At 49.9% G+C, this 23,290-nt stretch overlaps 1 protein-coding gene across 2 annotated transcripts in view; it reads left to right on the top strand.

Annotated features, from left to right (window-relative positions):
* CACNB2 (calcium voltage-gated channel auxiliary subunit beta 2) overlaps positions 1–23,290 on the top strand; it is a 462,222-nt gene that overhangs the window by 56,790 nt on the left and 382,142 nt on the right. For both annotated transcript variants that reach the window (XM_075315584.1, XM_075315586.1), the window contains exon 2: positions 2,545–2,637. In XM_075315584.1, the coding sequence (XP_075171699.1) occupies positions 2,545–2,637 (93 nt within the window). The remainder of the gene's footprint in view (positions 1–2,544; positions 2,638–23,290) is intronic.

Raw genomic sequence — 23,290 nt, 5'->3', positions numbered from 1 at the left:
CGGGGCTGATGTTAGGGCAGCTAAGATGTTTCTTGCTCTCCACAGGTAGAGCGGGTACCCCGGGGCAACCTTTGGTGCTTGGTAAAGTCTATGGTGTTTGTGGGCGAGGTGCAGAATGAATTAGACGACACAGGGCTTGCAGTTTAGGTCTTTTACTCACTGTTTCAGTTGCTGCAGACAACCGGTTGCCCACAGTATGCTGGGATCCACTGTCCAGTGCCTCCGCCGATCCTGGGTAGTTCAGAGGTCAATACCGGTGCACCCCTCCTGTGTCTCTTTCCTGACTGACTTCCTAGCCTTGACCATTGTACCTGTGCTGGTCTTGGCCTCCACCACAGGGCCTGAACAAAGGGAGTTGTATCTTGCCCCCTTCACAGGGAATCTGTGGCAGGTTGTGGCCCTGGGCGCTTGCAACGACCCCCGGCCTTCGGTGTTACTTTTGAGGAATTGTCTTTCTTCCCTCTGTCTGTGGACCGTCCCTGAATGCAGCCAGATTCCTCCACCCGATCTTCCAGTGGAACAGGCCACGAGCCAATATGCCCTTCCGTGGCCCTGGGATCCTTTCTTTCTTTGGGTGTCACCTGGGCCTAACTAGACCCCAGGATCTCCACCAGGAACCTCCTTCTTTCACTTTCTCTTCAGACTTTTCTCCTTCACTCTCCTGAGGTAACTACCTCCCTCTCCTTCTCCCTCTGTCTGCTTGTCTGAGGTAAACTGGAACTGACTGGTTCCTATAGCTGCTCTCCCTTTCTGATTCCACCCACACTCCCTCTGGCTAGGCCCCACCCACACTATTGGGAACAGAAATGGGACTTATGGCCCCATGAATACATCTATGGGGGTTGCTGCCACTATCCCTGACCCAGTGTATGCCTACCAATTGGTGTGTGCAAGTTTAGTCTGTGGACCGGTATGTGACCCCATTCTTACCCAGGATGGGACATCACACCTCTGGATGAGGTGCAATATCTCTGTGGCGACGGAAGCCTCAGGGGCGCCACACATCTTATCAACTTAATAACCATGCGGCCGCTCTAGTCAAAGAGAACCTGTCACTAGATTCATGCTTCCCAATCCACAGGCAGCATACGTCCGAGCTGGGATGCACATTTGCAGCCGGGTATATTTTACCATGAAACATTTGGGCATTTTAGCAAAAAAATAGTTTAAGGATCCAAACCAGGACCTTAGGAATACACGCGGCTGGTCCGGTGTCACCCCTGATTGTCTCATGCTGCCCGTTGCTTGAGCAGTATGAATCTAATGACAATTTCCCTTTAAGTTCAAACTCTGTAAATTAGTTTCAAGTGAATTCATACATCACTATTTTTGTTTTAGGCATGATGTAAGTTTGTGTATGGTTACTGCATTTTTGCCACTTAAATGGAATCTGTCATCAGGTTCAGATTTTTGCTCCCACATCTGAGAGCAGCATAATGTAGAGACAGAGACCTTGATTCCAGCGATGTGTCACTTATTGAGCTGTTCGCTGTCATTTTGATAAAATCAATGTTTTCTCTGCTGCAAATCTAGCAGTTATACAGAGCTCATGAATATGTTGCACTACCTGCAGCACGCCAAGTAGTCCTGTAATGTAATCTACTGCTGATTAATCATTGATTTTATCAAAACTACACTAAGCAGCAGAGTAAGTGACACATCACTGGAATCAGGATCTCTGCCCCTATGATATGCTGCTCTCAGAGCAGGTGCCAAAAACCTGGTGACAGATTCCCTTTAAATAATTGATGATATGGCTAAAATGGTGTCTTTTGCTCTGAACTCTGGCACGCCATCTGCTGCTTGAATGAAGAAGCTGCGGTTTCCCGTCCTATTGCTCTGTGTGTACTGCAACTTACGTAGAAAAGACGCAGGCGCCAAAAAAATGATTAAACAAAAAAACAGACAAATCTGCTTCAAGAAAATGACTTCTGGCTTTCACCTGAAGCGGGTTCACCTAGGAAAACTTCAGTGGGTTCACCGGCGTCTTAAAGTTGTTGGATTACTTAAAGGGGATTTCCACTTTGAAAACAAAAAAGTGGTCCACAAATTTTAGCAAACTAACAGGCTGCAGAAGTGACGTCTGCTCACATCACCGCTGCAGGCAATCACTGGTGTTGCAGTGATCTGCGTTGTTGATAGGCGGCCACCACTGCAGCCAAAAGACAAAGAACAGCAGCAGAGATCCGGCACTGAACCCAGGGATGCAGAGAACTATCTGATTTTGGTATTTTACATGAGTGCTATCGTTTGGGGATCACTTTTTTTGAAAATGGAATGCCCCTTTAATGTTTTCTGCCATTGTATATATTTTTAAATACTAGAGTCATAGCTAAAGCTACTTTCCTTTTACCTAATATTCATGATATGTATACTGTATTGTCGAAAAGAGTGTTTCCCCGAAAATAAGACACTGGCGCTAGGGCTTATTTTCGGGGTAGGGCTTCTTCTCGGAGAAACACGGTACTTTTTTATTTATTTTTTTTTATTTCTGTGTATAAAGAAAATGAATATTGAACTAACAATCTTCTGTTAATTTTTCAGAATTATGGGAAAGGAGCGAGACGGAAAAACCGGTTCAAAGGCTCGGACGGCAGCACGTCTTCTGATACTACCTCAAATAGCTTTGTGCGGCAGGTACTGTGAAATTCCAGTTTTTAGAAATGCTTCCATGGGGTTTTTTCTCCTAGTATTTTAATAAACCAGTTCTGTAGTTTGAGTGTTCTTTGCATTTGACGATACCAGCGGAAGAGTCATTTATAAGCAATGATGGGGAAAAAGCTAGGATCTGTGCAGTAAATCGACAAAATACATTCATTTTGCATCGCCAGCATAGGAGAAAGAAGCATTGCATGATGACCACTATAATCAATAGGTTGTCTGTGTGATGCAAATATTTGTAACTTTATGGTGCTTTTTGCACTTTTCTAAGTAAACTATATGCGGCTTAGTGTAACACGGTGTCTGCGAATTCTGACCTAGTTCACACTGTCTGACACGTCACACTATTTTTTTTTCCTGGTGCTTTTGTGTTGCACAGTCCGACTTGGGCGTCTACCAGTTGTGTGTTTAGTAGTGACCAGTCTTTCATTGGGAGTTAATTTCTGATAGCCTGTGGATTGCTACTAGGGTCACAGGTTACAGGGGACCTATTACATCTGCCTCCACCCTTTAAAAGATGGTAGAGTGTGTCGTCCAGGGCTATGGGGTACTCGGTCCCGGGCTGTATATGTACGGGGATGCTGTGTCACGGTTGTATAATGGCCGATGCCCGGTTCCGTGACCCTGGGGACGCTTTTTAAAGGGGTTATATACAGGGGAGTGAAAGACTTTGTATTGTGACGCCACTTGCGGGTTGCAGTTATGGTGATGGAAGCGCCGCTGCTCAGTCTATTACCTCCAGGGCTGATGGTGGTGGCAGCCTGGATGGTGGGCCCTCCACAAGTAGGGCTTGGCCTCAGGGAGTGAGTGATTGGGGGTATGTCGCAGAAAGAAGGGAGACCACACAGTGGGGATGCAGTGCAACTTCTGTTTACTCACTGTAGGATGGAATTGTGGCCTCGAGGACGGCTGGTTGAGACCCCTGTTCCCTTTTTGTGCCAGTGCCTGTGTGATGACCTGGTAGTCTTTTTCCCCGGAACCTCTCACTTGTGGTTGGAACCCCGTAGCCTGAAGCGTTTGTGGGTCCCTTACTGTCTTTTGGCAGTCTCTCGTCCGTATGGCGAGCAGTGCGAACCCTGTAGGGCCGGTGTTCTGTTCCGGTCCCTGGCTCAATCTTTACTGCTGGTGCCCCTGGATTCTTGGGTCAGTGAGGTCCGTGAAGGTCCCCTCACTGTTCAGGTATTTGTCAGGTAGTCTGTATCTGTCGCCTGACCTATGGCCCTGTGCCCCATCGGTGCTCTAGTTCCAGAGGCACCTGTCTGTACCATCCCTTGCAACCACTCTCCTTGCCACCTGGGTCGCCGTTACATGACCCCGTCTGGAGACATGTCCGTCCCCTTCAACTGTCACTACTCGACTCTCTTGTCTGTGTGTCCGTCTGTGTCTGTTTTATCCCATCCCACCGGGCTGCCTTCTAGTGGACTGGACTGGCTCCGCCTCTGGATGGCCATCCATTTGGTCCCGGACTAGTCAGTCATCCCTAATGGTAAGTGGGAAACGGGGGATATTATGTGTTTTGTTGGTATTGGCACTGGGCTTCCAGGTCCCTGGGGGTAGGCCCTGCAGCTTAGTCAGGATGCAGTACCTAATAGTGCCCTGAGGGGTTCAGGGGCGCTACAAGAGCTTCTTCGCCTACGCAGATTATAGCTTCATTTGCAATATATCCTGTAGTCATCTTTTTCTGGTGATCTGTGCATTATTTAATGTCTTGTGGAAATATTCTCGTTGTCTATTTATTTCCTTCCAGATTTCCTTCTGAGCACATATTGTCTTACGTCTGTGTGTGTGTATATATGTGCAGTGAGTTTGACTTTTGTTTTTTTCCCTGTCTGTTTTTTGTGTGGGATAAAACCACTCCTGTCCCAGCACTCCCCCGGGGGTTGGGGAGAGGAGGTAGAGACCGGGGCTATACAGGAGCTAGGGTTAGAAAGGCGGCCCAAACATCGCCACCATTAGACGTATCTTTAGGAACAGGGACAGCTGGGGCCACCCTAGCCCTGGGGCCAGTGCAGGTGCCCCTTTTACGGGTTACCTCTTCCCACCTCGTGACACATGGTAGGAGGAATGTGGGAGGAACAAGAGTGTCCCCAGAAATCTACTATATAATTTATGCCAGAATTTGGCATACAATTAGTTTATAGCCAAAGTGACAGACTTATTTAAAGGGGTCATCTGGGATTATTTCATTTTTTCATTATGTGCCTAAAGCAGGCTTTACACGCTACGATATAATTAATGTTTTATCGTCGGGGTCACGCCGTTAGTGACGCACATCCGGCGTCATTAACGATATCGCAGCGTGTGACACTTTTGTGCAACCTAAAACGATCGCAAAAGCAGCCAAAATCGTTTGCTGCGGAGAGGTCGTCCTAAAACCAAAAATCGTTTAACGCTCATTAGCGATGTTGTTACTCGTCCCTGCGGCAGCACACATCGCTGTGTGTGACACCGCAGGAGCGAGGAACATCTCCTTACCTGCCTCCATCGCAATGCGGAAGGATGGAGGGGGGCGGGATGTTTACGTCCCGCTCATCTTCGCCCCTCCGCTTCTATTGGACGGCTGCCTTGAAACGCCACTGTGATGCCGCACGACCCGCCCCCTTAGAAAGGAGACGGATTGCCGGCCAGAGCGATGTCGCAGGGCAGGTAAGTCCGTGTGACGGGGTGCGCGATTTTGTGCGCGACGGGCAGCGATATGCCCGTGTCGCACAAACGATGGGGGCGGGTATGCACGCTAGTGATATCAGCACTGATATCGTAGCGTGTAATGCCCCCTTAAGAACTGCCAGGCAGATAGTTGCTAACTACCTGCCTGTTCTACTCGGCGCCGGCAGAGAGTCGTCAAGGATTCTTCTGCTCTGCTCTGTTGATGGCATGTGAATGCCGATGTCATGTTGGTTGGCAGCCGTCTTCCTGCAGTATGCAGCAGAGAGCCGGCTGTCAATCAGCATGACGTTGGCAGTGATGCTTCTTCAACAGGGCATAGCAGAAGAGATGGAGCTGATCTGTTGATGTGACATCAGCAGATGCTGCAGAATAGCCGTCAGGAATGGACTATGACCCCTCTGTGCTGGCAGAGATCGGTGCCGTGCCAGACACAATAGGTAGGTAGGTAGAAAATACCTGCCCGATAGTTTTTAGGCACTTAGATAGATCTATTGTATTTTTTTTCACTATCTATCTATCTATCTATCTATCTATCTATCTATGTGTCTGCCTAGCTATCCATTTATCTAATTATCTATTTATCTATCTAATTATCTATCCCTCTATCTATCTATCTATCTATCTTTCCTTCTATCTATCTATCTATCTATCTATCTATCTTTCCTTCTATCTATCTATCTATCTATCTATCTATTTATCTATGTGTCTGTCTATCTATCTATCCATCTATCCATCTATCTATCCATCTATCTATCTATCTATCTATCTATCTATCTATGTGTGTGTCTATCTATCTATCCATCCATCTATCTATCTATTTATCCCTCTATCTATCTATCTATCCATCCATTATCTATCTATCTATCTATTCCTCTATCTATGTGTCTGTCTATCTATCTATCTATCTATCTATCTATCTATCTATCCATCCATCTATCTATCCATCTATCTAATTATCTATCCCTCTATGTATCTATCTATCTATCCATTCCTCTATCTATCTATCTATTTATCTATCTATCTATCTATCCCTCTATGTATCTATCTATCTATCCATCCCTCTATCTATCTATCCCTCTATCTATCCCTCTATCTATCTATCTATCTATCTATCTATCTATCTATCTATCTGTCTATCTATCTATCTATCTATCTATCTAATTATCTATCTATCTATCTATCTAATTATCTATCTATCTAATTATCTATCTCTCCATCCTGCACAGATCTTTATTTTACTTTTATTTAATACTTTTATTGCAGTCTTCAGAATGTTTGGGGGTTTCCGGGTGTCCCCTTTTGTCCAGCTGTATCATAAAGCCCAGACATCCAGTGCATAATTTGTCATTTTCATCTTCTGTAGTTCCCTGAGCCGTTTGGTCATAATATAACTAAATTGAGAACCGGGAAACATCGGACAGGCAGGAATTCTATTTTGGGAGTTTATTTAATGTTTTTTCTCCTAATTAAAAATCCTCCTATTTCCCATGTACCCTGTGGTTATTGTAGGCCTGTAAAGCAGCTCCAGGGCAGATCACAATTGACGTAAATTGATAATTACAACGGAACAGGAAAAAGAAGCAAAAAATAATAACTTTGCTTTCTAAATAGTATAAATGCTCTGTTTAGTTCAGTGTCTGTTAGTTAAAGGGAACATGTCATGTGCAAAAATGCAATTTACATGCAGATATAGTGTCAATCTCCAGGCAAATAGTGTTAAAATGCTGCCCGACCGCCATAATGACAGCACCGCTGCCAAGAGGAAATAAACTTCATGCGTATCCTCCCTGCAGCTGCTGGCTTTCAGTCATAGGGGCATGCACGGGGCGGATACATTCACTAATATATTGTGCGCGGCAGCGATAATTATTCCCTGCCACATTGATTGACAGCTCGCTCTGCAGCGTTTATGTGTAGAGTGAGCTGTCAATCAAAGTGCTTGTATTAACTGCTCCGGGCACTCCCCTATTATTGAAAGAAAGTGGCTCCTGGGAGGATATAAATTAACTTCCTCCCTGTAGCTGTACTTTCAATAAGGCGGTTGGGTAGCATTTTAACTCTATTTACTTGCAGTTTAACCCCATATCTGCAGGTACGCAGCATTGTTGCACATGACTTGTTCCCTTTAAGGGATCAGACATTTTTTCCAACAAGGGGACATTTAGTTTTGCAATGGTTGATAAAGATCATTCTTTAATTTTTTTTTATTACCTTTTTTTTAACTTCACTTTTAACATTGTTCACATTGAACATACAGTGTGATCTGCCAGCAGCATGTTATAGAGAAGGAGGAGCTGAACAGATTGACACTGATTATATTCGAGGTCTGAGCTGCAGATTTCAGCAGTGGCAACAACACAGTGAAAGAAAGCCATGGAACCCATAGGGTGGAGGGGCGACATGACTAGAGGGAAGGGAAGGAGTGATGGGGTTAATGGAAACAGGAATGGTTTGTTTATAAGGCAGAGTAAAGGGATTGGTGGGTAGGAGGAGTTCCCTGGAGGAAGAGGTGGGACAGTTGAGGGGTGTAAGTAAAGGACTTTGACTTACCCCCTCTCTCTTGACTTCCGGATATGGAACGATCTGACTGGAGAGATTCCTATAAGGTGTCAGGACGTCACCTTCTATTTCTCCATGGAGGAGTGGGAGTATTTAGAAGGACACAAAGATCTGTACAAGGACGTCATGATGGAGGTTCCCCAGCCCCTCACATCACCAGACTTCCGGATATGGAACGATCCGGACGTGCGACAGGATGGCTGCTACCCGGGAGCAGCGGATTCATCATGGCAGTGCACGGGCCCCTGGCAGCGCGGTCCCACGTCTTGGCTGCTGGGGGTTAACCCGTTGGCACTTTCCCCTCGCTCCCCTGTCAGCTGCGGGCGGCGTCCCCCCTCCCTCATATCTCAGGTACTTGCCGTGTGCGGGGGGAGCGAGGAGGAGATGCGAGAGCCCCTTCGGGGACCCTCCGCGGTAGGACGTGGGCAGGGCAGTACTCAGCTGCTGCTCCGGCCGCGGGAGGAATCTCCGTCCGGGCCGCGGCAGCCGGGAGGGGGGCGTGGCTTGGCTGCGGCCTACTTCCGGTCCGAGCCGCGGCCTGGATTGCTGGATGCGGCGGCTCCCGGACGGGGAGAGCGCCCGGCGGTGACAGAGGCCAGCTTTACCCCTCGCGGAAGGCGGGGGGGCCGCGGAGCTGCAGCCAGTGGTGGGTCCGGCACCAGGGCAGGCGGGCCTGGGGCGACGGGTGCCCAGGAAGCGTCGGTGAGTGGGGGTGACGGCAGGGGCCCTGCAGTTCCTGCTTGGTCACCCAGATCAGGTTGCAGCTCCCGGCCGCGGCGGTCTCCCCCAGGAGGGGGAGGGCCCAGCGGACAGAGGCTTTCATGGGGCCCAGGAGGGCTGGATGCGGCGGCTCCTGGCCAGGAGAGCGCCCGGCGAGGGCGGAGGCCAGCGTTACCCCCCCCCCCCCCCGCGGGTGGAGGGGGGGGGGGGGGCTGCAGCCAGCAAGGGGTCCGGCACCAGGGCAGGCGAGCATGGTGCGACGGATGCCCGGGAGGCGTCGGTACGTGGGGGTGACGGCGGGGGCCCTGCGGTCCCCGCCTGGTCACCCAGGGCAGGCGTGCAGCTCCCGGCAGCAACGGTCTCCCCCAAGGGGGGGAGGGCCCGGCGGGCGGATGCCTTCTGGGCCCAGGAGGGCAGGAGGCTGGCGGCTCTGGATGGGAGTCTGCTGGCAGCGGGTCGGGCCACAGGTACCCCCTGTCCTTGCAGGTAGCAAGGGGGGGTCAGGCCAGAAGATAAGGCCCGCGGTGGCAGCCCGTAGGACGGGACGGTTTCCGGGGTTGTCGCCGCGGGACAGAAGATGGAGCTTGGAGGATGGTGCCCACGCGGCGTACCAGGAGGACGGCCGTGGTGGTGGCAGCGCTTCGGCGGCGTCTGCATTACATGAGCCAGAGGCGGTCGGCTCCAGCGAGGAGGAGGAGGAAGCAGCGACGGATGAATCAGACGTCCGGATGGCGTGATTTTTATTCCAGGATATGCCGGGTCGCGGTCGGGTGAGACGGCCGTGAATTTGGCAGGGCTGGGGGGGGCGGCTGCGGACACGGCAGCGCCGAGTGGGTTGGTGTTTTGACCAGGTATGGGGTTTACTGAAGTGGTGTATACGGTTGTGGAGAGTGCGCATGCACCGCCGGCGGCATGGACGGGATCGGTGGTTAGTAGGCGCAGGTGCGGCAGGCAGAGTGAGGGCGCATGAGGCGGCAGGGGAGCATTTTCGGGCAGAGGCGGCAAGGGCTGTGACAGAGTGAGTGGTGAGGAACGAAGAGGGGGATGAGGTGGTGCGTCTGGCTGACAGTGGCCAAGTGTGAGAGGTATGGGTGCTTCAAAGGCCCGCTGGGGGGGCTCACTTGCTGGAGGATGTGAGGGATAAGGTTTGAATGGGGAACATGTAGCAATAGTTTCGCTGCTCCCCCGGGAACAGTTTCACCTGGATTAGGTTAAGCCAAGTGATTCCAGGAAGGATAAGTAGAGGGAGGGGAGCGCCGGTGGAGGCTCACCCTCGTACATTTGCAACGTGGCTGCGGGCATTTGCGTTTTTTGGCAAGGGTATCGGGGGAAGGAATTGGGTAATTGGTTCGGCATGGTTCGGTTATATGGATCCATTTGGGGTGGCTTGTTAGGTCATATGGCGGTTTAGTCTGGCTTCAGTACGCCGAGTAATTTCAGCAAGGGAAGGCGTTGCGTGCCAGTATGCGGTAGGATCATACGGGCACATCCTTATGGCTGCAGTGGATGGCGGCTCCTAGTCAGCCCCCCCCCCCTTTTGGGGGGTAGTTGGCTGTTCGGGGCTTGGAACCCCGGCGACACGGACGATGAGGGTTTTTTGGGGGGAATAGAAGGATGGGTGGTGCAGATTTGGCGCGGACGGTTGTCTTAAGCATAAGTGTTGGGTTGTGGTAAGGAACATAGTAATTCTGCGTCATTCTATTTATATTGGTGGATCTTTGCCTCCTTATTGGAAGTTTGCGCTGGGCTAGGGGACACCTGGTGGTTGTCAGTGGAAAGAGGGGTCAGGAAGTGGTGTTGGGCAGGATGGGTGGGCCATTCGGGGCCCTCCTTGTCACGATTGGGTTTCTCTGTTGGGGGGTAGTGCCGGAAATGAGCCGTATATAGATGTATATATTTCGGCTTGTTCAAAACGTATCTTATCTGGAGGAGTCATCGGTGTATGCCTGCTTGGCTCCAGAATTGTCGGCGGTTTATTATGTGTCGTTTGACAGAGGGTGGGATTTGGTAAAGGCGGTGAGCCGGGGAGCATTGATGGCAAAGGCGAATTTGGAGGCGGCATTTAGGTTGTTACTGGTCCACCCTGCTAGCTAGCAGTTCTGGTGCTGCGGTGGGGAGGGGAGTTATTATTATGTTGATCGGTGGGTGCTAATGGGTTGTTGTCCCATTTTATGTTCCTTTGGAGGCGGTTATTTCTTGGTGGAGTGGTTTGTGCGTGGTGTGTCCCAGCTTACACCTCTTATTCATTATAGGTTGATTCTCTTTACATCGGGTTGGCGGGTTGATGATTCGTTGAGGTTGATTGTTTTATTACAGATGGTGGTGGATACTCTTTTGGGCCTGTTGGCGCAGGCGAAGACTGAGGGTCCAACGCCAGTGATACGGTTTGTGGGGATAAAGTTTGATGTTATGGTCAGAGGGGTAGGATTCGTGGGTAATGGTGTGGTCCTATGGGCTGCGATAGAGGCAGTTAGGTCAGCTAAGACGGTGCGGTTTCAGGCGGTGCAGTCTTTGCAGGGGCGGTCGAACCACGGTGCAGAGTTACGCCGCTGGGGTGCGTGTCTGCTGGACGGCTGGCGATGGCTGCGCCAAGGGTGCAGCCAACGGATCCTTTGTGTGTGGTCACGAGGGAGATCAATGATGATCTGATGGTGTAGGAGGTTTTTTCTTACGGCGATTTAGTGGCCGCGGATTGTGGCTGGGTAAGGTGCTACCTGATGGAACGTAGCTGCGGTACTCGGAGGCAGCGGGTCCAGTTGTTTTCTGGTTGGGCATTGTGGGGTAGCGCTTCCAATCGGTGGTAGTGGTCGGGTGGTGGAGGTTGGCAGTTTTTTCCAAGAGGAAGGTGTGCTGTCATTCTGGCTATCAGTTGGTGGAGAATTCGATTAATAGTTGGTTTGCTAATCCTGGGGCCAAGGGTGGCGTACTTGCGACAGTTGGTTTCTCAATTGGATGTGTTTAAAAAAAAAAAAAAAATGTTATGCGTGGCGCAACCAGTACTGGGGTTTGCCAAGGGAATAGCAGCTGCTGTGTTTCCTTCCAGTTCTGCAGGTCTCGGGAGTTGAGGCCGGGTAGCAGACGAGGTGAGCACGGTGTGTCCGGAGGGCTTGTGGAGTCTGGTGTGGCTGTGTTGGGGAGCGGCTCGGTGCCCAGTGACTGAGGTTATTTGTGGCTGATATTCAGAAGTATGGGTGGCGCGGATAACGTTTGGGACAATGTGTGAGGAAGGCCCAATGGAGTATTTGATGGTGGCGTTGGCAGTGGTGAGTAACGGTTTTCAGGCTGCTAGGCCGGCGTCCGCAGTGGAGCAGAGGGTGGCGGCTGTGGCTGTCTTGTTAAGGATTAGATGTGGAGAGATGTTTTCGCAGGATCTTAGGGCGCGGCAGGCCTTGAAGGGTTTGGTCGTAAGGGTGTGAGGGAGCGGGATACAAGGGTCCGTCTCCGTTGTTTTGTGGCAGCGTTTGGTGAGTGGTTTGTGGCGGCTATGTTCATCTGAGCACGAGCGGGTTTTTGTTTCCCTTGTCCAAAACGGTTTGTGTTAGCCTTTTGGGGGGCTTTGAGATTGTGGGGTTGGTCAGCCCATCTACGGTCAAGAGCGGAGGTTGGATGTTGGAGGATGTGTCCGAGGTGGTGCAGTGGGTTGAGCGCCGGCTTTGTCGCTCACCGAATTAGATTAGGCGGGTGGTGAAGGTTGGTGTTGTTATACGCGGTCCCGGGTGCGGAATTATGTTGTGAGGGCGCCCAGGCTCATTATTGTGTCGCGTTTGTTAAGGTACCATTTTGTGGCAGTGCTGCAGACTTGATTGCAGGTGGCGGGGGTGGGCGCCCGGAATACTATGGGTCGTATTCCTTCTGGATTGGGCTGCCACGGAGGCCCCTCGGTGGGCTCAGAAAAGGGGTTGTGAGAAGTATTGGGAGGTGGGAGTCCTCTTGTTTCGGTGTTACGTTTGGCCTCAGTTGTTATCGGGTTAAGGCAATGGGGGCATTTGAGTCTTTTGGGAGTGGAATGGGTTGGCGTAACAGGTTGGTGTTATCTGTGGGTTTATAACCCCTGGGTTTTTGTGGTGAGGGTGTGCCTCATTTGGATATTTGGGCATTCGTTGGTTCTCGGGGCCTCGACGGTCTGAGGCTCGCCTGAATGTTGCCAGTTGGGTCTGGACGGGTCGATGGTACTGGTCCAGTAAATTGGAGGCAGCGATTTGGTATCTCGAGAAGTTATTTATGAATGTTTTAAAAAAAAAAAATAAAAAAATTGTTGGTTGTTGCATTGTGTAAGACATACCTGAGCTTAATTGTGGGGTAGTTTTGATAGTGTGACCAGGTTGGAATGGCGTGTGGCTCGTGCGATAGGCAGTATCAATTGAGCCTTATTGGGGGGGCGGCGCCAAAAGTTGGTGGCGCTGAACGGGTGGTTTTGGGGATGCGATGGGGGTGCATCTTCACGTGCTTGGTGCTGTTTTGTGGACGCTGGGATTGCGTGGAGGTGTGGTACAAGCTTTTGGTGTGTGGCGGGTCCAGGCCACGTAAGGAGTCACGTGCCCTGTCCTGTGGCGGGGGGTAGGTCTGGTCCAGAGGCGGTTGAAGGCAATGGTAACTGGACAGAGAGACACCATCTTGGTATGGTGGCTCCAGGTTCCGGGATGTTGCAGGCACGGGGTTCTGCAAAGTTGGGGGGTTAATCCGTAGGTGATTAATACCTCATCTCTGGGTCGGTGTGTTGCGGCCAGGGATACTGGGGTGAGAAGTGGTTCCTGGACTGGGCCTACTCAGGGTTGTATATTTACTGTATTGGTTACTGTGTTACCTATTGTTATTTGTTGGGGTCGCCCGTTGGACGGCGCCCCCTTGTGTTAGTATGTAAATAATAGGTAATAAAGGCTGCTGTGGCCAATTTTAAACCAAGTCACATGCAGTTCGTGTATTATTTACAGATGGTATTGGTGGGTAACACACATACAGCACGAATGGAGAATCCTTCCTCAATGTTCATAGAGCCGCCATGCTGCTCCAATCACTGTTTATATACGGTTGTTATTGGAGCTGATCACAGCTGAATGGTGGGGATGGTGGGCATCGGACCCCCACATAGCTAATATCATGCCCTATCCTAAAGATAGGCCATCAATTTAATTGGTCTAAAGAGAACTTGTCAGCCCGTTCTTATGTATGGAGTTGTATAGTTGTACCTGTAGTTGCATAGGCGCTTGTCGTCCAATAATACTGATCCTCTATTTGTAGAGATCTGATGTGCCAGATGTGAGAAATATAGTGTAGAAAGCATGTGCAAATCAGGCTGGAAGTGCTCTGGGAGCGTTACACTGGCCAGGGTCTGCTTCTCCTACGTGCACTGGGGGCATGTCACTGCTCAGGGTCTGCTTCTCCTACGTGCCCTGGGGGTGTGTCACTGCTCACGGTCTGCTTCTCCTATGTGCACTGGGGGCATGTCACTGCTCACGGTCTGCTTCTCCTACGTGCACTGGGGGCGTGTCACTGCTCAGGGTCTGCTTCTCCTACGTGCCCTGGGGGTGTGTCACTGCTCACGGTCTGCTTCTCCTACGTGCACTGGGGGCATGTCACTGCTCAGGGTCTGCTTCTCCTACGTGCACTGGGGGCGTGTCACTGCTCAGGGTCTGCTTCTCCTACGTGCACTGGGGGCATGTCACTGCTCACGGTCTGCTTCTCCTACGTGCACTGGGGGCGTGTCACTGCTCAGGGTCTGCTTCTCTTACGTGCAATGGGGGCGTGTCACTGGCCAGGGTCTGCTTCTCCTACGTGCACTGGGGGCATGTCACTGCTCAGGGTCTGCTTCTCCTACTTGCACTGGGGGCATGTCACTGCTCAGGGTCTGCTTCTCCTACGTGCACTGGGGGCGTGTCACTGTTCAAGGTCTGCTTCTCCTATGTGCACTGGGGGCATGTCACTGCCCAGGGTCTGCTTCTCCTATGTGCACTGGGCGCATGTCACTGCCAAGGATCTGCTTCTCCTATGTGCACTGGGGGTGTGTGACTGACCAGGGTCTGCTTCTCCTACGTGCACTGGGGGCATGTCACTGCTCAGGGTCTGCTTCTCCTATGTGCACTGGGGGCGTGTCACTGCTCAGGGTCTGCTTCTCCTACGTGCACTGGGGGCATGTCACTGCTCAGGGTCTCCTTCTCCTACGTGCACTGGGGGCGTGTCACTGCTCAGAGTCTGCTTCTCCTACGTGCACTGGGGGCGTGTCACTGGCCAGGGTCTGCTTCTCCTAAGTGCACTGGGGGCGTGTCACTGCCCAGGGTCTGCTTCTTCTAAGTGCACTGGGGGCGTGTCACTGCACAGGGTCTGCTTCTTCTAAGTGCACTGGGGGCGTGTCACTGCCCAGGGTCTGCTTCTCCTATGTGCACTGGGGGCATGTCACTGCCCAGGATCTGCTTCTCTTACGTGCACTGGGGGCATGTCACTGCCCAGGATCTGCTTCTCCTAAGTGCACTGGGGGCGTGTCACTGCTCAGGGTCTGCTTCTCCTACGTGCACTGGGGGCATGTCACTGCTCAGGGTCTGCTTCTCCTACGTGCACTGGGGGCATGTCACTGCTCAGGGTCTGCTTCTCCTACGTGCACTGGGGGCGTGTCACTGCTCAGGGTCTGCTTCTCCTACGTGCACTGGGGGCGTGTCACTGCTCAGGGTCTGCTTCTCCTACGTGCACTGGGGGAGTGTCACTGCTCAGGGTCTGTTTCTCCTACGTGCACTGGGGGTGTGTCACTGCTCAGGGTCTGCTTCTCCTACGTGCACTGGGGGCATGTCACTGCTCAGGGTCTGCTTCTCCTACGTGCACTGGGGGTGTGTCACTGCTCAGGGTCTGCTTCTCCTACGTGCACTGGGGGTGTGTTACTGCTCAGGGTCTGCTTCTCCTACGTGCACTGGGGGCGTGTCAGTGCTTAGCATTTGCTTCTCCTTAGCGCATTGACACAACTCCAATGCACTTCAAGCCTGATCTAATACTTTTATTCTAGAATTTTCATGACTGCAACATCAGATCGCTACAATAAAAGGTATCAATTATACTGGAGGTTAGTACTCTAAGGGGACTTGACGCTACGATTGTTTTATTCCCTATGTTATATATAGCAGTGCATTATTATACATAGCAGTGCATCAGCACTGCGCTGTATAGTAACATTCATGATCTGCTATGAGTGTCGCTCGCAGCCGGCATTCACAGTAGGATTGTGATGACAGACACGGGCATCATCAGCTGTTCCCTGTCTGTCATGAGAACCTATCGGCGCTCTGAGATCATGTTATGGGTGACACATGTTAAATGCTGCTGTGAGAAACTGACAGCAGCATTTAACTGGTTACCAGTCGTGGGTGTTTCTCTATTAGAGGCTTGTGGTGGCTGAATAAATCAGCTTACAAGTGGCGGGAACGATGTGGGCTCAGCGTGTGAACCCGCATCAAAGGCAGGGTCAAAGGCAGGGACAAGGCCGATGATGTGCATGTATATCATCGGTCGTGAAGGGTTAAACAATATGCACAGAAAGCTGTCGATCAGTGGTGTGGGCGGGGTTATACACAGCTCAGCATTCTGAGCTCTGCTAATTCTGCAGCAGAGAAAACTCGGATTCTATCACAACTGCTGCACCCAGTAAACTAAGTGACACATCACTGGAATCAGGGTCTCTGTCCCTACATCATGCTAATGTCATATTATATAGCAAAAACCTGCTGAAAGATTCTCTTTAAGTTGGATAAAAAAAAACATCGAATAAAAGGGTGAGAGGTTGATTTCTGATACATATGGACCAACAGGAAGAGTAGGCCGGCTGTGTATCCTGCAAAATGCTTCCAATCTTTGCAATTATAACTATGAGAAGAACAAGGGAGCAGACAATAGCCTACATTTACATAAAGGTCTAATGTCTCCTATTTCCTGAAATTTACTGAAAACAGAGAAGTATAATGTTTAGTGCAGGCCGCATAATATCCAAGAGATGGAGATTTACCAGCAATTACATTCCATTAACAATCATAGATCACATTTAATGGGCATCTGGCTGTGATGTAAATAATTGCTCTGAGCTTACAATGTGTCTAGGGAAATGTTAAGTCGACATTTTCAGTTTTAAAGCAATATGTGGTCTTTAAAAAACATGAAAGTGACTCGTGACTTACTGATATCGTAATATGGAGTAGTTTCATTGCGTGAGTTCTCATGAATAAACTATTTGGACTGATAAATGGCTTCCACCACTTGATAAGACTGCTTTTGTATAGAACACAATGAAGAAAAGTACAATTTTTGCATTATTGTTTTAATTTTAAAAGGGAGATTTATCATGAATAAATAATTTTGATGTTATTGCGCTTGCTCTCCTGAGTCGGGCGTTGTTTTCCTTTTGGTTCTTGCGCCTCTTGCTTCCTGAGATATGGCCTCTTCTTCTTCACTTTTTATAATCTGGTCATTTTAGCCAACTGGGTGTGATACTCAAAAAGACTTCCATAGCAAAGGGTTAAGGACCCCGCCTTCTTAACTAGATTTATAGTGTTTTATACTTCTACTATGAGGATGCTTATATTGCAAGGATGAAAAAATGTAGTTGGTTACTTAAAGGGAATCTGTGAATAGGTTTTTGCTACCTCATCTGAGAGCAGCATGATTTAGGCAAAGAGATACTGAGTTAAATAATGTATCACTTAGATTAGTGGCTGACATAGTGAAAGATTATAGATTTTGTATGTAGTAGTGCTGGGAGAGCTGCCCCTGACCACACCAGGCTTTCAGTGTACATTTCCATAGACAGAAGGGGGCAGAGTCGGACTACAGCTCACATGCTGCTGAGACCCACTAATGATAAAGATAACAGGCTTCAGCTAACATTGCAGGTAAACAAAAAAAAGACTAAGATAACAGACACAGGGCTGAAGTCTCTGTTTTAACTATTGCAGCATGCTGTCTTCAGGTTACATTGAAGGAACCTGCTGAAAGGGTGCCTTTAAGGCTGCTTTCACACATCCGGTTTTAGCAGTGCGGCTAAATCCGGCTCTAAAACCTATGCAACGGATGCGGCGAAAAAAACGCATCCTTTGCATAAGTTTTTACATGCGGCCCGTCCGGTTTTTGAAGGTTGCGGCACGCTACTGAACATGCACAGTGCAAAAAACCGCATGCGGCGGCCGGATGCGTTTTTTGCCGCATCCGGCATCCATAGGCATGCATTGGAAAGAGCGCCGCATCGGCCGGATGCGGCGCGATGCGGTTTTTTTGCCGGACAAAAAAACGTGCCAGGCAACGTTCCATCCAGCCGCCGCATGGGCTAAATATGCCACATCCGGCAAAAACCGGACCGAACGCAAGGCCATGCGGCACAATCCGGCACTAATGAAAGTCTATGCGGAAAAAACGCAACCGGCGGCAAAAAAAACCCAGTTGCGTTTTTTCTGCAAAGAGCCGGATTGTGCCGCAGAGCAAAAAACGGATGTGTGAAAGCAGCCTAAAAAGGACCTGCTCAGAAGTGGCCAGTTTTTGCTCTTATTTTGTTCCCGTTGCTCCAGTGTATTCATTTATTTTTGCTTTGCCATTCAATTCCAGAGATATCGGCCTTTTTATTTAGGGATAATTTTTATGGTCATTTCCAAGGGGGCGTGGATTGCAAGATCCTCTAGGGCGTATGTTTAGGTTGTTCTGCATTATTACATGGTGAACACCACTTCTTTGGTAAATATCATAACAGCACTAACTAAAAAGGCCAATATCTCTGGAACTGTATGGCAGATTAACAGTAGAAAACTGCAGGAAACGGAATAAACTAAAAGATAAAACTGGACACTCATGAGCATGCGAAAGGTCCTCATTATGAGGTTATTCCCAACACTTTATCATCAATCATAAGGTTTGGTGATAATTTGTGGTACCTTGTGACTCGGAGAGCGTCCAACTGCTGGGCCGCCATTGACCCTGCGAACAGGGCTTTGCTATGTCCGAATTGAGCAGTGGCTGTGCGCGAACATCTCTGCATCCTTGACGGTATGATACTAAGGGTAATAGTTGAGCTTTGCACTTGGCTATCTCTGGAAGTCCGAGAGAATGGATGGAGTGATGGCTCCATTTCAGAGCCTTGTTTTCGAGTTAGAGGGGATCCCAGCAGTCAGACCTCCACTGATCTCTTAGCTACTGCCTATCCTTTAGATGGATGATATCTTTTAATGTTGGAAATAACCCATTGATCAATGTCACTGTGCCCCTGTATGAGCGGTTACAATCATATTCATCAACACTCGAGAACAAAGACACATTGGTTGAACCATGGTCATTCTTTTCCAGTGAATAATTATTTGTGGACCCTTTACAAATGACTCCAGAGAGCATTATCTGTATTGTGGAGCTTTTGATATGTGACTTCATTTTAGGTATTTGAAGCCTTTCATATGTGAGACTGCACAGGCGGCAGTCGCGAGCGAGGTGCAGTTGCTATTCGGCCCAGCACCCCACAGTAGGATTGAGGGCCTGGCTGGGTGCGTGATCTTCTGTGGTGCACGTCATACCTTTTTGCAGGCCACTCGTCGCCGTTGCTTCTGGCAAATCAGGACAAATCCACAGTGAAGACAGACTAAGAGGTCAACGGTTCTTAAACAACAGTCTTTTATCGAACAACTTGCACAGCTCTTCAAGCTCAAGTTTACGTGTGAGCCAGTGGGCACATAACCTAAAGGGAACCTGTCATCAGATTTGTCCCCTGTACGCTGCGGCCACCACCAGTGAGCTCTTATATACAGCATTCTAGAACACTGTATATTAGAGCCTAGGTTGCTGTGTAGAACGTAAAAAAACACTTATAATACTCACCTAAGGGCCGGTCCGGTCCAATGGTTGTCGCTGCTTTCCGGTTCGGCACCTCCTCTCTCCAGTCTGGCCTGTACTTGTCATGAGTCAAACTCTATCTAACTTTTAACAGGAAACAGTCACTTACCCTATGAACTAACTCCACCCATTGTTGGCTAGTCCCAAGCTTAACTATTGCTTGCCCTAAAGTCAGTTGCTGGGAAACTTCCTATTTTACCAACATCCTACATGAATACTACATTACCTATCACACTATGCATTATGATACCTACAAACAGTGTCTTAGTGTGCTGCCGCAGGAACGAGGAACAACTTCGTTACTGCTGCAGTAACGATATTTGAGAATGGACCCCCATGTCACCGATGAGCGATTTTGCACGTTTTTGCGACGATGCAAAATCGCTCATAGGTGTCACACGCAACGACATCGCTACAGCGGCCGGATGTGCGTCACAAAATCCGTGACCCCAACGAGGTCGCTGTAGCGATCTCGTAGCGTGTAAAGCCCCCTTTACATTACAATACTAAGTACAATATAACACATAAATGCGTTTGATGTCTTTAGTGGCAGGAACACACATCCGCCTCGGCCACCCTCTTACACATATGTGGTGTCAAAGATCATTATCTTACGATGAAGCCTTTGACTTGTTGCTCTGGAGCCTTTGATCTGTGTTTTTATTTTTTGGAGCTTTCCATGTGGATTTTCAGAGGATTGTCTGTATTAGAAATGTCGATTGATGAGCCGCTGTGAGATTTCAACGGTGTATGCACTTCCACTGATGTTTTCTACATTTTACCGTTGACTACACGGCAAATCTAAAAAGTCTCCCCCTCTTATATCATTGTTTTGAAGTCCTCCTGTTCTTATCTGTACAGATTGCAGTGACAAGCCATTAAAATGATAACTATCTTTATTAAGTAGTTCGGCGATGTTCTACCTTGACAAGTTAAATACTCTGAATTGTAGCGGAATCAAAGTGCGTAATATGTTCTAAGCAAAATGTTTCTGCCTTTTTAGGACGAGTGGGAAGTGGTCCCAAAGAATTGCGAAACTAGTTGGAGACAGTGAGCGATGGTGGATGGCTTGCCTGATAGTGTGATGTGATTAGTGAAAAAATACACGCCACAAGAAATATTCTCAAGCCGATGGCACAGAATAAACTGAAATGCAGTAGAAGTGCAGGGAACATTGACCTGAAGTGGTCTTAAAGGATGACTCTCTTCTTCCTTCTTCTGGGATGCACCGATCCTTTGCCTCGAAAGTTCCTGCACCCTGGGGGGCGGTGTGCTCCCTATGATTGACAATTTGGACCAGTGACATGGCTGCACTACAGGTCCAAACTCTGCTTTACAGGAGCGTCGGGGCACTGAAGCCTCCCAGATCCACCAATCTGGCCAATGTCCGAGCAGGCTGTATAGCAAAAAGCTCGTAATCTCGTACACCTTGGCCAACTCTCATAGACTGCAGTGGTGGCCGGTAAACTTGAGCAGTACACAATCAAATTAAAAAGTCTCAATGTAGAGACCATTTTTCATAAAAAGTAGATTGTTTTTCCAAGCACTTGGCAAGTTTACTCATTTCAGAAATTGAGACAACCTCTTTAAATTAAAACAAAACATATCTTCTCACCAAAAAGGTTAGTTTAGCCACTTATCCCATACCCATTTATACCACCAGGTATCTAAATATTTCTCTTATTAAAGGAGTTGTCCGACATAAACTCAAAAATTTTTGTTAAGCTAAGCTGTGCTGTATTGTCATATAAATCACCCCTACATTGTTATTTTTTGTTTTCTAACTTTTGTTCCTCTTGAATTCACCCTTTATTCTCTGCAGCTCTCTGTTTACATTCAGCTCTAGGAAACATGATAACTTCCTGTGCCACACCTCCCAGTCACAGCTGGCACCGCCCAGCCTCACTGTCCAGCCCCACCCCAATGTCCAGCCCCTCCCCAGTGTCCAGCCTCGCCCCCCTGCACAACCATTCCCTGTCAGTATTCTTCCCCAGCACCTGACCTGTTATCACTACAGCATTGCAAATAACAGCCCCACATCAGGCTCTGCACCCCACACCACATCGGGCTCTGCACCCCACATCGGGCTCTGCACCCCACACAACATCGGGCTCTGCACCCCACACCACATCGGGCTCTGCACCCCACACCACATCGGGCTCTGCACCCCACACCACATCGGGCTCTGCACCCCACACCACATCGGGCTCTGCACCCCACACCACATCGGGCTCTGCACCCCACACCACATCGGGCTCTGCACCCCACACCACATCGGGCTCTGCACCCCACACCACATCAGGCTCTGCACCCCACACCACATCGGTCTCTGCACCCCACACCACATAGGGCTCTGCACCGTACACACACATATGGCTCTGCACACCACAAGCACATCAGGCTCTGCACTGCACACACACATATGGCTCTGCACCACACACACATGGCTCTGCACCACACACACGCACATATGGTTCTGCACCACACACACGCACATATGGCTCTGCACCACACACACGCACATATGGTTCTGCACCACACACACGCACATCGGACTCTGCACCGCACACGCACATCGGACTCTGCACCGCACACGCACATCGGACTCTGCACCGCACACGCACATCGGACTCTGCACCGCACACGCACATCGGACTCTGCACCGCACACGCACATCGGACTCTGCACCGCACACGCACATCGGACTCTGCACCGCACACGCACATCGGACTCTGCACCGCACACGCACATTGGACTCTGCACCGCACATATGGCTCTGGCACCGCACACGCACACATATGGCTCTGCACCGCACACGCACACATATGGCTCTGCACCGCACACATATGGCTCTGCACCGCACATGTGCACATATGGCTCTGCACCGCACACGCGCACATCGGGCTCTGCACCTCACACTCGCACATACACACACACACACAGCACTCTGTACCAACCCCCTACCCCCATAGGGAACACATGTAGGGAATACATACTCACCCGTCCTCGGTCCCCGCCGCTCCTGCACATTCGTCCGCTGTCTGGTCTGGACAAATCAGCACAGTAGTGACGTCACCGCTGTCCTGATCTGTCAGACACAGACAGCGGGACCAGTGATGAGCTACAGCGCTGAGCTCCCTCTCATCAGCGCTTTCAAATATATCGGCATCTGTGATCTGTGATGCCGGTACATTTGAATGTGCGATCCTGAGCAGGGGGCCCGGTGCTGGCGCTGACACCACGGCAGCTGCCACCAGGCCCCTCCCCCAGGTCACGGACCCCACAGCAGTGCAGGGGGAGGTTGCGGGGAGAGTGCGGGGTGTGGGGGAATGTGTGGGGGGGTGCAGGGAAGGGGGGCGGGGCTCATCGCACTGTACCCGCCCAGCAGGGCGGCAACATGCTGCTCCAGACTTGCATGTCAACATGGCCCTGCCCATGTTGACATGAAATGACCGGAAGCAGCAAAATCGCGGCAGCAGCGGTCACATGACCACTCTGAGCCGGGGGAGAGGGGCTGACAGCAGGGCAGGTAAGTGCTCACCATCTACTTACCTGCCCCAATGTAGCCCAATAGAGAAATAAAAAAAAAAAGTCAAAAGAAGCCGGATAACCCCTTTAACCTTCCAACTGTACTCTTCCAAATTCTGTCTATTTCTTGATAGTAAATGTTGAGGTAAAAATGTTCAAAAATGTTGAATTTGAATGTGACCGATCCTTTGTTCTCGTGGAAGAGTATGTTCTTCTAGAATTGTCCGGCAACAACTAATTCTCCCTCCCCATGGGGACCACAGATGCCCTCATCTGAGCTCAAGTCGGTGAAGTTTGTCAAAAAAGCTTTTGGCCAACA

This window comes from Anomaloglossus baeobatrachus, chromosome 6 (assembly GCF_048569485.1).
Source record: "Anomaloglossus baeobatrachus isolate aAnoBae1 chromosome 6, aAnoBae1.hap1, whole genome shotgun sequence".
Taxonomy (NCBI): Eukaryota; Metazoa; Chordata; class Amphibia; order Anura; family Aromobatidae; genus Anomaloglossus; species Anomaloglossus baeobatrachus.
Note: the sequence above shows the minus strand (reverse complement) of the source record. Positions and strands in the feature narration are given on the sequence as shown.